Here is a 14,687-nt window from a genome sequence, read left to right as displayed (position 1 = left end):
TGAACCCGTGTCCCCTGCATTGGCAGGCGGATTCTCAACCACTGCGCCACCAGGGAAGCCCCAAAATGTACTTTTAAAACGGGGCCATTTGGGACTTCCCCAGTGGTCCGGTGGTTAAGAATCCGCCTTGCAATGCAGGGGACGTTGGTTCGATCCCTGGTCGGGGAACTAAGATCCCACATGCCGCGGAGCAATGAAGCCCGAGCCACAACTACTGAGCCCGCCCACCTCGACTATGGAGAAGCCCAAACGCCGCAATGAAGAGCCCGAGCACCACAGTGAAAGACCCCGCGTGTCGCAACAAAGATCCCGTGCGCCACAGCTAAGACCCAACGCAGCCAAAGATTAAATCAATCAATAAAATGTTTTTCTTAATAAAAATAAAATGGGGGGGCTTCCCTGGTGGCGCAGTGGTTGAGAATCTGCCTGCCGATGCAGGGGACACGGGTTCGAGCCCTGGTCTGGGAAGATCCCACATGCTGCGGAGCAACTGGGCCCGTGAGCCACAACTACTGAGCCTGCGCGTCTGGAGCCTGTGCTCCACAACAGGAGAGGCCGCGATAGTGAGAGGCCCGCGCATCGCGATGAGGAGTGGCCCCCGCTTGCCGCAACTAGAGAAAGCCCTCGCACAGAAACGAAGACCCAACACAGCCACAAAATAAATTAATTAATTAAATAAATAAATAAATAAATAAATAAAAATAAAATGGGGGCATTTGATCATATGTAAACTGGACCTCATTAAAGTGGATCCCGAAAAATGCTAGTCGAAAAAAAAATTGTTCATCATCATCATAAATTGTTTAATGTGGTGAATCTGCAAGCTGGATAACCTGCACCCACATGTCAGAGAGCTGACTGTAATAGCAAAAACACTTCATTTCTCTCTGGGCCCCAGTTTCCCCCACGTGATATGTGATGTGGGCGCTCTCTGATCTGAGCTGCTGGAAATGAGTTCAAGGCCATGGGGTCTTAGGCCGCAACCCCTATTCTATCTCCGTGGAACTGGAGTTTAGGAAGTCTGAAAAGGGACCCCAAAACCAAGGCTCTGAAAATGTTGCTTCTTTTTTTTTCCCCCGGCCGCACCACGCAGCTTGTGGGATCTTAGTTCCCGGACCAGGGATCGAACCCGGGGCCCCAGCAGTGAGAGCTCAGAGTCCTAACCACAGGACCGCCCAGGAAGTCCCAAATTGTGATTTTCTTTCCCCAAGGATTCCTTTTTTTTGCAACCATGATGACATCATAATTATGTTGTGAATGGTGCCTCTTCTGACCACAAAACTGGCAAATTGCATCGACCATAGATTGAAAAAAAAAAGAATGGGGACTTCCCTGATGGTCCAGTGGTTAGGACTCTCACCCAGCGCTCTCACTGCTGGGACCCCTGGTTCAATCCCTGGTCGGGGAACTAAGATCCCACGTGCCACGTGGCAGGAAGGAAGGAAGGGAAGAAGGAAGGAAGGAAGGAGGGGAGGAAGGGAGGAAGGAAGAAAAATGACTTGGGGACTTGGTGGAGGAATGAGCAGAATCAAGCAGATTCCGAGAGGACAGCTGAGTCTCATGGCCCAGCTTGGGGAAGGATGAGGGTCCAGCACAGACAGAGGGAGGAGCTTCTGGAACAAAAGCTGAGCCAACATGCTTGACCCTCCAGCCAGGGGAGGGGGATGGGAGGAGAGCAGGGCAGCAGAGCCAGAGGTTCAGGGGAAACACAAGAGCTCACACCTTTGGAGCCATATCTAGTAAATTCTTATAAGCCAACCATACTCCACGTGTTGCAGGTAGGCCACCGGTTGAAGATAAAAGTTTCCGGGACTTCCCTGGTGGTCCAGCGGTTAAGACTCTTTGCTCCCAATACAGGGGGCCCGGGTTCGATCCCTGGTCAAGGAACTAGATCCCTCCTGCACGCCGCAACGAAGATCCCGAGTGCCACAACTAAGACCTGGCGCAGCCAAATAAGTAAATAAATAAATAAATATTTTTTTAAAAGATAAAAAATTCCACGTTATTCCTGCAGTCAGTGGGGTCAATCTTTGTGCACTGTATCTGAATCTTTGTGCATCGTATCTGTTCAGATTTGTTAATCCCTGAGATTCTGTATCAGTTATCGCTTTATAGCAAACAACCCCAAAGCGGGGTAGCTTAAAACATTACACATTTATTATTGCACACAAGTCAAAAAAAAAAAAAAAAAAAAGAGCTCACACCTACCAGGGACCTGCTGCTGTCTTACATGACTTAACCCATTTCCTCCTCAAAATGACCCACGATGATGCCACTACTGTCCCATCTTAGAGATGGTCAGACTGAGGCCCAGCAAAGTTTAGTCACGAGCCTGGTGTCCCAGAGCTAGTAAGTGACAGAGTCGGGCAGCTTGGTTCCAAGTCCCGCTGCGGTTAACTCGCCTCTGCCTGTCCAGAAGCTTAGATCCAGAAGTCCGAACCCAGGCACACAGATTTTGTCGAGCACCTACCATGCTCCAGGCATTGTTTTAAGCACTGGAGCCATGAACAAGATAGATTAGATGGTTCCTCTAGGGGGCTGACATTCCAGGATGAGAGACAGGCAATAAAGAAGTAAACAAAGATCATGTCGGTGGTGATATGGGTCATGGAAACAAATCAGGAGAAAAAGTGAGAGACATGCTTGGTGAAGGGTTAGGGAGGTCAGAGAGGCCTCCTCCAGGATGTGACACTGGAGCCGAGACTGACCGGCCACTCAGAGCCTGAGGGGAGAGCTTGCCAGGAAGAGGGAAGGAATAGCCAGTGCAAAGGCCCTGAGGCAGACGGAACGTGGGGAGGGGCTTGGAGATGAAGTCAGAGCCAGCAGGGGGGATTGCAGGCATCTGCAGCCTGGGCAACCACACGCTCTCGGCCGGCGGAGTCTCCTGTCCAACGGCTGCATCAGTGACTGACATCTCAACCACGTCTCTCAGTTGCCTCTTCCACCTTCACAGCACAGAGATCCTTTGTCAGCTCCAGAAGGAGAGGAACTATGGAGACTCTAATCTGCACCTCCTTCGACGGCCTCCTTCCCTCTTCGTGGCAAAGCCAGCCCAGGCCTTGAAGGACACTCTCGGTAAATTCACCTCAACCTCCCAGCCCTTAACGATAAGGCTCTAGGGTGAGAGCACGTTGATTCAGCCACTCACTAACTCTGGGTGAGTTACTACCTTGATTTCCTCATCTGTGAAAGAAGAGAAGCATCAGGTGGTTGAACGACCTGAACGGGGCGATGCCCAGAGCCTGGTGCCTTGCAAGCACTGGTACGGGTTAGTTACTGTCACAGCTGTTGGGTTGATTCAAATACAGCTGTTGGCCCGGCGTGCACGGTCCACGTAGAGATTTACTGGGGTTTGTCCCTGGACCCCGTTCCTCCTTCCATGAGTTATCACTTAGACCTTTCCATAGGCAGAGTAGCAAATTCACACTGACAATGCAGATGGATATTGTTTCTCATACCAATAACAAAAATAACCGTAGCTAACATTTATCTGCGTCTATGGTGTGCCAGGCTCTGCGCTAATGCTTACATAGCTAATTCTTCATTTAACCCTCACAACATCCTATGAGGTGGGTGCTGCCATTGCCCCCCTGCAGAAAATGAAAGCAAACCTCTGAGGAATGAGGTGGCCCGTCCAGGGTCATACAGGTGGAAAGTATTAGAGCTGGGATTTGAACCCAAGCCATGTGGCACCAGAGCCTGCCCTCTTAAGCAGGATGCTTAATCTTCAAAGCAACAAACATCTCATGAGTAGGTGCTGCGTTTCAGACTATGTTAGGAGCAGAGGCACAGATATGGGTCGTATAATGGCTAATTATAGTATTATGGGTGTAGTACAAATTATATGTGTAGCAGTAACGTCTCTGGGTTGAATCGTGTCCCCCCAGATTTCATGTCATTCCAGAACCTGTGAACGTGATCTTATTTGGAAATAGGGTCTTTTCAGACGTGATCAAGTTGAGATGAGGTCATACTGGATTAAGATGGGCCTTAACGCCAATGACTGGTGTCCTTACAAGAGGGAGGTTTAGACACACACGCAGGGAGGTATGTGAGCTGTGGAGGTGGATGATGCAGGGGTGAGGCTGCAAGCCAAGGGCTGCTGGCAGTCACCAGAAACCAGGAGAGACGCCTGGAACGGACTCTCCTTCTGAGCCTCCAGAAGGACCAACCCTGCTTATGCCTTGATTTGGGACTTCCAGCCTCTGAACTCTGAGAGGATAAATATGACTAGTGGCCTATCTGAGGCCAGTAATTTTTCTTATAAGTCTAGTTGATTGACCGTGTTGTGCTAGTTTCAGGTGTACAGCAAAGTGATTCAGTTATACATATATATATATATATATATATATATATATATATATATATATATATATATATATATATATATATATTCTTTTTCATATTCTTTTCCATCATGGTTTATCCCAGGATATTGAATACAGTTCCCTGTGCTCTACAGTAGGACCTTGTTGTTTATCCATCCTCTATATAATAGTTTGCATCTGCTAATCCCAAAATCCCACTCCATCCCTCCCTCACCACCCCTCCCCCTTGGCAACCACAAGTCTGTTTTCTACGTCTGTGAGTCTGTTTCTGTTTCGTAGATAAGTTCATTTGTGTCATATTTTCGATCCCACATATAAGTGATAGCATATGGTATTTGTCTTTCTCTGTCTGACTTACTTCAGTTAGTATGATCATCTCTAGGTCCATCCATGTTGCTGCATATGGCACTATTTCATTCTTTTTTTTTTTTTTCCCACACGTGGGAACTAAGATCCCACATGTGCAGCATGTGGGGTCTTAGTTCCCCGACCAGGGATCGAACCCGCACCCCCTGCAGTGGGAGCGCGGAATCTTAACCACTGGACCGCCAGGGAAGTCCCAATATTTCATTCTTTTTCACACAGGCCACCTAATCTGTAGTAATTTGTTGCGGTAGTCCTAGGAAACGAACACACTAATAAAAGGGAGACAATAGAAAAGATAGTTTCTCAAGTCACCCTTAGCCCCCGTTTGGCAATAAGCATTCTTTCTGAAAGTCATGGTTCCCCACTGGCGGTGAGTAGGCAGGGAAAAGCCCATGATGAATCAATCCCTGGCCTCACAGGAAGCTTGCTTTCCTGTCAACAAAGCACAGGGTGAAAAGCCGTCAACCTCAGGCCAGAGGGCTGTCTGCCTGGCCACAGTCACAAGGCTCCGATGGAGAGAATATTTTCATCCAAGGGAGGAAGAAGTAGCAGAGCCCACCCAACTGTGTTTGCTCTGGTCCCCGAGATGCCCTTTCCGCTCAGCTGAGAGCGTGCAGGTGGGGACAGCTCATAAGAAGAATCCCGAGGCTCACAAATCGCGGTTTAAATAATGGGCCAGATATTTCCCCACAAAGCCACTCGACACGAAAAGCAGAAGTTCTTAAGCACTTGGCAACCCAGTTCCCTTTGAGGATCTGTTAAATGCTCTGCACTAACACTCAACCCTAGGGAGAAAAAAAAAAATCTGACATGCAAAATTTGGGGTGACATTTCAAAGCACCCTGAACTCCTGAAGCCCATTTACTAACGAACAAATACTTCTGAATAGCCTACTAAGTGCCGGGCACCGTGCTAGGAATACAAGGGTGGAAGAAGAGACAAGGCATTTTTCTTCCTGAAGCCCAGAGCTAGAAGGGCAGTGTATAATCTCCTGTGGCTGCCATAACAAATTACCACAAACTGGGTGGCTTACAATGATAGAAATGTATTCTCTCACGATTCAGGAGGCGAGAAGTCTGAAATCAAGATGGCAGCAGGGTTGGTTCCTTCTGGAGGCTCAGAGGGAGAGTCCGTCCCAGGCCTCTCTCCAGCTTCTGGTGGTGACTTTGGCTTGTAGGCACATCACCCCATCCTCTGCCCCCCTCTTCACGTCACCTTCTCTGCTGCACGTCCCTCTGTGTCCCCTCCTCTTCTTACAAGGACTCCGGTCGTTGGATTTAGGAGCACTCTAAATCAAGTAGGATATCACAGAGGTCTTTAACTAATGACATTTGCAAGGACCCTATTTCCAAATAAGGTCACGTTCTGAGGCTCTGCGTAGACATGAATTTGGGGGTGACGCTGTTGAACCCAACACAAGTGGCTAAGCAGTCACCATGGAGAGCAGCAAAGGTACACCTGAGGCATCCAAGAAAGGGTTCCTGAGGACCTCATGTGGAGTTAGGAACCAGATGGTGAGTAGAAACTAAAACAGGAGTAGTGGAAAGTGCATCAAGAAGAACTAATCAGGGCTTCTCTGGTGGCGCAGTGGTTGAGAATCTGCCTGCCAATGCAGGGGACACGGGTTCGAGCCCTGGTCTGGGAAGATCCCACATGCCGCGGAGCAACTAGGCCCGTGAGCCACAACTACTGAGCCTGCGCGTCTGGAGCCTGTGCTCCGCAACAACAGAGGCCGCGATAATGAGAGGCCCGCGCACCGCGATGAAGAGTGGCCCCCGCTTGCCACAACTAGAGAAAGCCCTCGCACAGAAACGAAGACCCAACACAACCAAAAATAAATAAATAAAGGAGTTCCTTCAAAAAAAAAAAAAGAAGAACTAATCACTGTATGTATCAATGCAATAGATAACCAACAAGGACCTACTGTACAGCACAGGGAACTCTGCTCAATATTCTGTAATAACCTGTGTAGGAAAAGAATCTGAAAAAGAATGGGTAGGGGCTTCCCTGGTGGCGCAGTGGTTGAGAATCTGCCTGCCGATGCAGGGGACAGGGTTCGAGCCCTGGTCTGGGAAGATCCCACATGCCGCGGAGCGACTAGACCCGTGAGCCACGACTACTGAGCCTGCGCGTCTGGAGCCTGTGCTCCGCAACAAGAGAGGCCGCGGCAGTGAGAGGCCCACGCACCGCGATGAAGAGTGGCCCCCGCTTGCCGCAACTGGAGAAAGCCCTCGCACAGAAACGAAGACACAACACAGCCAAAAATAAATAAATAAAATTTTTTTTTAAGTAAAAAAAAAAAAAAGAATGGGTATATGTATATGTATAACTGAATCACTTTGCTGCACACCTGAAACTAACACCACATTGTAAATCAACTATACTCTAATATAAAATAAAAATTAAATTTAAAAAAAAAGAAGAAGAAGAAGAACTGATCACATAGGTGAGGCCCAAACAGAGGGAGGCAACAGCTAAAGAAGCCATCAGACAGGAGGGGCCGTGCAGAGGACCAGTGCAGAGGACCGGTGCAGAGGATGGGCCGGGCTTGTACACTGTTCTTTGGAGTTTGGATTTTATTCTTAGGGTCACCAAATGCCTTTGAAGGATTGGAAGCAGAGAAGTGTTTCTAGAAAGTTCACCTTGGCTGAGGTGAGGAGGACGGATTGGAGAGGGTGAGACCAGACGCAGGGACACCAAGGGTCCCTATCTCAGGGGAAAGCTCCCGGCTTAAGGATGCAAGTGGCTGAAACTCCAGAGACACCCCATGTGTTGTCCTAACCAGCCGGTTGGGATGATTCCCACGGAGCCAACAGGAGGGGTTTAACCCAGGCAGGTGGGATCTGAGCGGGCCAGTCAGATCAACGTCAGCCCAAGAAGAAAACCTATCTAAAATATTCATAAAACTTCGACCAGTTCAGATATACACCTCCTCCCCTTTTGTGGTCCCTTAGCGTTAAGTGCGCCTTAAATGGACCAGTAAGTCCTGTCCGCTCACAGATAAGAAAGTCCTTTGGCCTTCATGCGCCCCGCTGACTTTCAGTCACTCTTCAAGGGCACCTTCTCCCTTAAACCCCCAGGCTGGGGTCCACACCCTCCCCACAGACTCCAAAAATTCCTGATGCAGCCTCTCGGACTAGATTGTAATCTGTACTTTCCTTTCAACCTGTCTCCACTATGAGAGCTTGAGGGCAAGGATTGTTATTTGTTCACCTTTGTGTTCCCAGCTCCTAATACACACACACACAGACACACACAGACACACACAGAATAAGTGTTATCAGAATTCCCTGGCAGTCCAGCAGTTATGACTCAGTGCTCTCATTGCCGGGGCCCCAGGTTCGATCCCTGATCAGGGAACTAAGATCCCAACAAGCCGTGCAGCGTGGCCAAATAAAGAACAGTTATCGTATGGACAGATGGATGGATGGATGGATGGATGGATGGATTCCTTCATGATGCTGTACTGGCTTCAAACCAAATCCATCAATCAATTAAATCAACATGGACCCATCAATTGCTCTTTAAGTGCTTTATGCGGCCCCCTCCCCCCAAAAGAGTCAGGATAAAATATCCAAAGAGATGCTGGCTTGGCATCTCCTGGCATCTCAGGACTCACCTCATTCCTTCTGCAGCCATCTTATCAAGGTTGGCAGTGTCCTTCGTTTCTGCCCAGTTTGCTCCCAGGTCACCCCACCCCATGTCATCTGCCAAAATGATCACGAAATTCGGTTTCTGGTCTCTTGTTTCCCCACTGAAGCTAAAATCCACGAGAGGATAAAGACATCCCAGGAAACTCACCCCCACCAACAAAACCTTTAGGAAAGGCCAGGCCATGGCGATCAGGGGAGGATTCCAGCTGTGTGGAGTGGTGCAGTGGTGGAGTTGGCAAGAAGCTGCTGGCGGTGACGGTGGTGGTGGTGATGCCCACAGGGATGGTGGGCGCTGCAGAAATGAGGCCCCCGTCTGGAATCGTGATTCAAGAGAGTCGGGAAACTCACAACCCTGAACTTGACTTTCTCCAGCCCAGCCCCGTAAGGTGACAGATCGTGTGCAGCAATCAAACCTCAGTGTCAACAACTGCTCTTTGGCCACTTAGGAAATGACCCCTCTGTGCTCAGAGATGTGAGAGCCGGAGCACAAGCCTTGCATCCATTCGGGGCTCCAGCTGGCGAGTGCGGGATAAATTTTCACATCTGCAGAACACCTGGACAGTCCAGAAGCCACAGTCAGTCCCAGTCGAGTTTCTGAGTTCCAGATGGTTGAAGGCTTCGTGTGTCTGTAAGGTTTCCTGACAGAACAGAAATTGATGAGAAAACAGAGTTAAAACTGCCAGCGCAGCTGTGTTTTACTCAGTAGCTTAGGAAATAATCACTTTTCCAGGCCGACAGATGTTTTCCTTCTTATTCGACTACTGAACAGGTTCATTGCTTTCTCCACCTGAGAAACAGTGATGCTGATATTTGCAATAGACCTATAATTACAGGGTTGGAAGCAACAGTAGAGATGATCTCTCATAACCCGCTCACCGTATAGAGGAGAACATTCTGAGGCCCCGTGTTCCGGACGGAGGGGCAAGGACCAGCACCGCACTCTGTGAAATCCCCCTGGTGCCCGACTCCTACCTCACTGTGCTTCTCTGAGTCACAAGAAATTCCCAAACTGAGTGCGACCTTGTCAAAACCATCAAGGATTCTAGAAGAAAGGGTGAGACCCTTATTACCTTATTACCAAGACATGATTCTTTCTAACAGTCATGCTGTAAACTAGCATTTCTATATAAAATTCTTTTTTTTTTTCTTTTTGGCCGCACCTTAGTTCCCCGGCCAGGGATTGAACCTGGGCCCTCGGCAGTGAGAGTGCTGAGTCCTAACCACTGGGCCGCCAGGGAATTCCCCAATAAAGGAGCAGTCTGGTTTTGTTTTTGCTTTTTTGCCACACCATGTGGCATGAGGGATCTTAGTACCTGGACCAGGGATTGAACCCAGGCCCCCTGCGGCGGGAGCTCGGAGTCTTAAACACTGGACCACCAGGGAAGTCCCTCTATATAAAATTCTTGATAGAAATTAATTGGGAAGAAAAGGAAAGGAAAAAAAATCAGTTAATGGTAGAATCTAGGTGGACAGTCTAGGGAGCTCACTGTAGAACTCTTTCCATTTTGCTGTATGTTTGAAATGTTTCATAATAAAATGTTAGGAAAAAATGTCCAAAAAATGTTTAACGGAAATGTGTCCCTTTACATCTTGACAATGTAATTTTTAATAAGAAAATCTTAAGAACATGCTCAATCGGTGCTTCTCACATTTAGATGTACATACAAATCAGCTGGAGATTTTATTAAAATGTAGATTCAGTAGGTGAGGCTGGGACCTGGGGTCTGTATTTCTAACATAGCCTTTAGATTACATTTTGAGTAGCAAGATGCTTAGGAAAAAATATCCAGATTCTGGTCCGAGAAGAAAACTAACGTAACTGGAGGTGATTAACCTAACTGATACTTAACCTAACTAGAGACCTAGCTAGAGATGATTCAGCTTCAGCGGAAAAACACAAAACAATAAATCAGGTTGAGTTTTGAAAGACAGAAATGGAAGGTTATGCTTTCAACTGCAGGTTGCAAATGGAAACACAGAATAAAACCATATTACCCCTAGTTCACCTAAAAGCCCTAAATTGACTAGGTTAGTAAGGAGACATAGACTTGAAATTCTGGATCAGATTTTAAAAACCTCCATGGAACACCCAACCCATTAAAGGAGAACCAAGTTATAATATATAAAGATGCGGGACTTCCCTGGTGGTGCAGTGGTTAAGACTCCGCACTCCCAAAGCAGGGGGCCCGGGTTCAATCCCCAGTCAGGGATCTAGATCCCACATGCATGCCGCAACTAAGAGTTCGCATGCCACAACTAAGGAGCCCGCCTGCCACAACTAAGACCCGGCGCAACCAAATAAATAAATAAATAAATAAATGAACAGTCACATTCTTCAAAAAATAACAGTAATACTAATATATAAAGGTGCTAGTAGGGCTGGGGTTATGACAGATGCCATTTCCAGTTGTGTATCCCTGCCCTTGAGGAAGGAATGCACAGCCGACCAAGCCAGCCAGCCAACCCAGTGGCCAACCCAGATGGATGGGAGTGGTTGGAGGTATGTAAGTTCTGGAAGATCCAGATAAAGTCAAAAGGATAGGCAGCTATGCACTTAATCAAAATAAAAGGAATTCCGAGTCAACAGTCATGTCATCTGGAGGGCAATGAATCAATTGTTCAGCAACGCAAATTCTTCTGTTTTCCAAAAGGAAAGTTATTTCAAACTCAATTAGATTCAACTGGTATTTGTTGATCTTGAGGCCCCAAAGACTTCTCCCTTTCTAGAAGAAAGAGGCTTTGCACAAGCAGGGTGCCTAACAAACACTTGTTGACCTGCCTTATTCTACTGGCTTCTGACCATGAGCAACAGTGGCAGGGAGCTTTTCTTCCTAAAGCTACTTAGCTTGGAACACCAGAGCGGCCTCATTCTTCACCCACAATGCATTGCAGAATGACCCAACACAAAACGCCCCGGGGGGGCAGAAAAAACCACTTAAGAAGGAAGTTAAAATTAAGGTGGGAACATAAGTAAACAGATTGTTTTTCTTAAGAATTCTGTGGATAAAACATTCCTCTGAGGTTTTCAAACAGAATCATTAATACTTAAAATTTTTTATGGCATGGAAACAAGCTAATTTAGCCAGTACACCATTGCCCTAGCCTTCACGCCCACACCTCCAGGGAGACACTTAATCCTTTCCCCACTTATTGTTTTTAACTAAAGGGAAAAAGCAAGTCAGACATTCAAAGAATGGACTTCAAGCCACAGACCTTGATTAAGATCCAAGCTGACATTATGGAAAACAGTATGGAGGTTCCTCAAATTAAAAATAGACCAACCATATGATCCAGCAATCCCACTTCTGGGTCTATATCCAAAGGAAATGAAATTAATATCTTGAAGAGCTACGGGCACCCCCATGTTTATTGCAGCATTATTCACAATAGCCCAAGTATCCAGTAATGGGTGAATAGGTAAAGAAAATGTGCTGTGTGCATTGTACACACATAATGGAATTACTGGGCCTTAAAAAAGAAGGAGATTCTTCTCCATTCATAACAACCTGGATGAACCTGGCGGATACTATGTGAAGTGAAATAAGCCAGGCACAGAAAGACAAATACCACATGATCTCACTTATATGTGGAATCTAAAAAAGTAGAGCTCACAAAAGCAGAGAGGAGAATGATGGTTGCCAGGGGCTGGGGGGTGGGGGAGGTGGAAGGGAGTTTGTCAAAGTACAAACAAACAGTTACATAGAATCAATCACTTCTGGGACTTCCCTGGCGGTCCAGTGGCTAAGACTCTGCTTCCAACACAAGGGGCCCAGGTTCGATCCCTGGTCAGGGAACTAGATGCCTGCCACAGCTAGGAGTTCGCATGCCACAACTAAAGATCCCGCATGCCGCAACGAATACCTCACACGGGGCAACAAGGATGCCACGTGCTGCAACTAAGACCCGACACAGCCAAATAAATAAATAAATATTTAAAAAAAAAAGAATCAATCACTTCTGGGGATCTAATGTATAGCATGGTGACTGGATCTAATGTATAGCATGGTGACTAGAGTTCGTAAAACTGTATTACATAGTTGAAATTTTGCAAAGAAAGTAGATCTTCAATGTTTCCACCACCAAAAAAATTTATAAGGTAACTATGTGAGGTGACGGATGTGTTAAATTAGCTTGATTGTGGTCATCATTTTATAATGTATATGTATATCAAAACATCACGTTGTATATAATTTTTATTTGTCGATCCTACTTCAATAAAGCTGGGTAGTTGTGCTTTTTTTTTTTTTTTTAAAAGATCCAAGATCTTTTTTAAAGATCTTTTTTTAAGGACTATGGGCTCAGTGTCTAATCTGAGGTTACTTTCCCAAACTTTCTTTACACATCACACTCCCCATCTCAGAAGGGAGAGTGGGCACTTCCCTGGGGGTCCAGTGGTTAAGAATCTGCCTTCCAATGCAGGGGACACGGGTTCGATCCCTGGTCGGGGAACTAAGATCCCACATGCCGTGGGGCAACTAGGCCCACGTGCCACAACTAGAGAGCCCGCGCGCTGCAACTAAGACCCGACGCAGCCAAATAAATAAAAGAAGGGAGAGTGGACACAGGCAAGGAGCACTCCTGGGGGCTTAGGAAGAAGGGGGAGCGTTTGACAAATAAAGCCTTCACCCCTCTTTCCACTGGGCTGGAAGGTACTCCACACACACCGCCAAGGCAGGTCCATCTGAGCTGACTGGGATGGATTCTGCTGGGCGCGAGCACCAACCCTGCCCGTGTCCTCAGGAGCTCTGGTTGCCAATCAGCTTTGCGATGGTCTGCGCTCTTTTCCACGACCCCGCCGTAGAGCAAGGCCGCTGGGCCTCCCTTTGGGTTCCGGGCTTGCTGATGGGGAAGGGTACTCATCACGGAAACGACTCACAGGCGGGCTGTGGGCCAGAAGGGCTGAGCCTTGGAAAGCAGGAGCTGCCCCGAAGATGTGCTCTGCAGGCTGCACACCCGGGCCGGCTGCCCATCACCTGACCCTGGCTCCCCGTGGGCCCCCCGTGGCCAAGCAGCCCGCAAGAGCGCCTTGCAAACAGCTGAAGCAACAAGACAGTCGGGCAGACCTTTCTGGCAGAGGGCTCTGTTGGTTTTCCAAAGACAAAGCTTCGGATGAGCTGAGGCCAAGAAAGACAGAGGCGCAGAGGGAGTGTGAGCTCCGGCTGCAGAGCTCTGTGGTTTCACCCGCCCAGTCGGACCACGGTCACTGGGGGCGCTGGCTGCAGCCAGGAGTCACGCGGGGGTCCCAGGGCACCAGCTGCCCACGTCTGTCGGAAATGATCCCCCCCCTCCAACCCCGTGCCTTCAGTCATCCACCCAGCGAACGGGGACCGAGGCACAGGTCTCCACCTGGGCGCTGTGCGTTCAGCAGTGAATAACACACAGAACCCACTGCCCTCCTGCCACTTACCTGCTGGGGGGAGGAGGGGAAGACATGGACCCAGGAAACGCATCAGGGAGCAAACCACCACAGGAGGGGGATTGGGGAGAGCGAGCCGGTGAGCAGGTGCGAGTTAAAGAAGAAGGGCAGGGACCGCCTCACTGAGAAGGTGGTCTTTCTAGGTGGATCCAGGAGAGAAGGGGAGGAAGCTTTGTACCGCTGGGAGGTTCAGTCGGGAAGGGGAAGGGACGCCGCGGGCAGAGAGCCCAGCAGGGCGCAGGGCTGGGGCACGTGAGGGCAGCCGAGAAGCCGCAGGAGCAGCCTCGGAGTGAGGAAGGGCGCGGATTAGCTGGAATCGGGAGGAAGACAGCCTCCCCGGAGCCAGAGGATTTGAGCAAGGGCAGCAAGCTCCGACTCAGCGTAACAGGATCCCTCTGGCTGCTCTACTGGGAGATTAGGAGTCCACTGCCGCAGTCCAGGTGAGCCCAGGTGAGCCCAGGTGAGTCCAAGTGAGGCAAGCCAAGTGCCCAGGGCGCAGAACTTAAGGAGGTGGCGCTCCAGCTCAGGTGCCTTGACCGTGTAAGCGCAGCCCTGACGGTGAGCACCTCCTTCAATTTTGCCTCGCCCTCATCCAAGCCCAAGGGCAGAGGAGAATCCAGTTACCTTGGTGGCCAACATCAGATGGTCATTTAACGTCTATGTGTACTAAACATCCTCAAGGCCCCTTCCCTTTGCCTCTAGACCCCAACATGTCAGTTTGGGGCTGGCCCAACTCGGAAAGATTTCTTAGAGCATATGTGCGGGGCCTCAGTCTTAGCTCAACAGAGGATGGAAAGGAAATCTTTTTTCTGTCATCTTTATTTCTTTTCATTTTATTGAGATATCTTTGACGTACAGCACTGTGTAAGTCTAACGCATGCAGCATAATGACTTGACATACATGTATTGTGAAATGATGACCAC

At 48.5% G+C, this 14,687-nt stretch overlaps 1 protein-coding gene across 7 annotated transcripts in view; it reads right to left on the bottom strand.

The window, feature by feature from the left end:
- Nucleotides 1-14,687, bottom strand: part of ARSG (arylsulfatase G) — a 118,262-nt gene that overhangs the window by 64,271 nt on the left and 39,304 nt on the right. For 5 of the 7 annotated variants that reach the window (XM_036837987.1, XM_036837992.1, XM_036837993.1 and 2 more), the window contains exon 2: nucleotides 8,314-8,985. In XM_036837987.1, coding sequence (XP_036693882.1) covers nucleotides 8,314-8,531 — 218 coding nt within the window. In that variant the 5' untranslated portion in view covers nucleotides 8,532-8,985. Of the gene's footprint in view, nucleotides 1-8,313; nucleotides 8,986-13,070; nucleotides 13,117-13,754; nucleotides 13,933-14,687 lie in introns of those variants that run through there. The other 2 variants (XM_036837988.1, XM_036837990.1) reach the window with 2 other exon arrangements.

The sequence above is a fragment of the Balaenoptera musculus genome, chromosome 20 (genome assembly GCF_009873245.2).
Source record: "Balaenoptera musculus isolate JJ_BM4_2016_0621 chromosome 20, mBalMus1.pri.v3, whole genome shotgun sequence".
NCBI lineage: Eukaryota > Metazoa > Chordata > Mammalia > Artiodactyla > Balaenopteridae > Balaenoptera > Balaenoptera musculus.
This window is presented reverse-complemented; position numbering and strand designations above follow the sequence as displayed.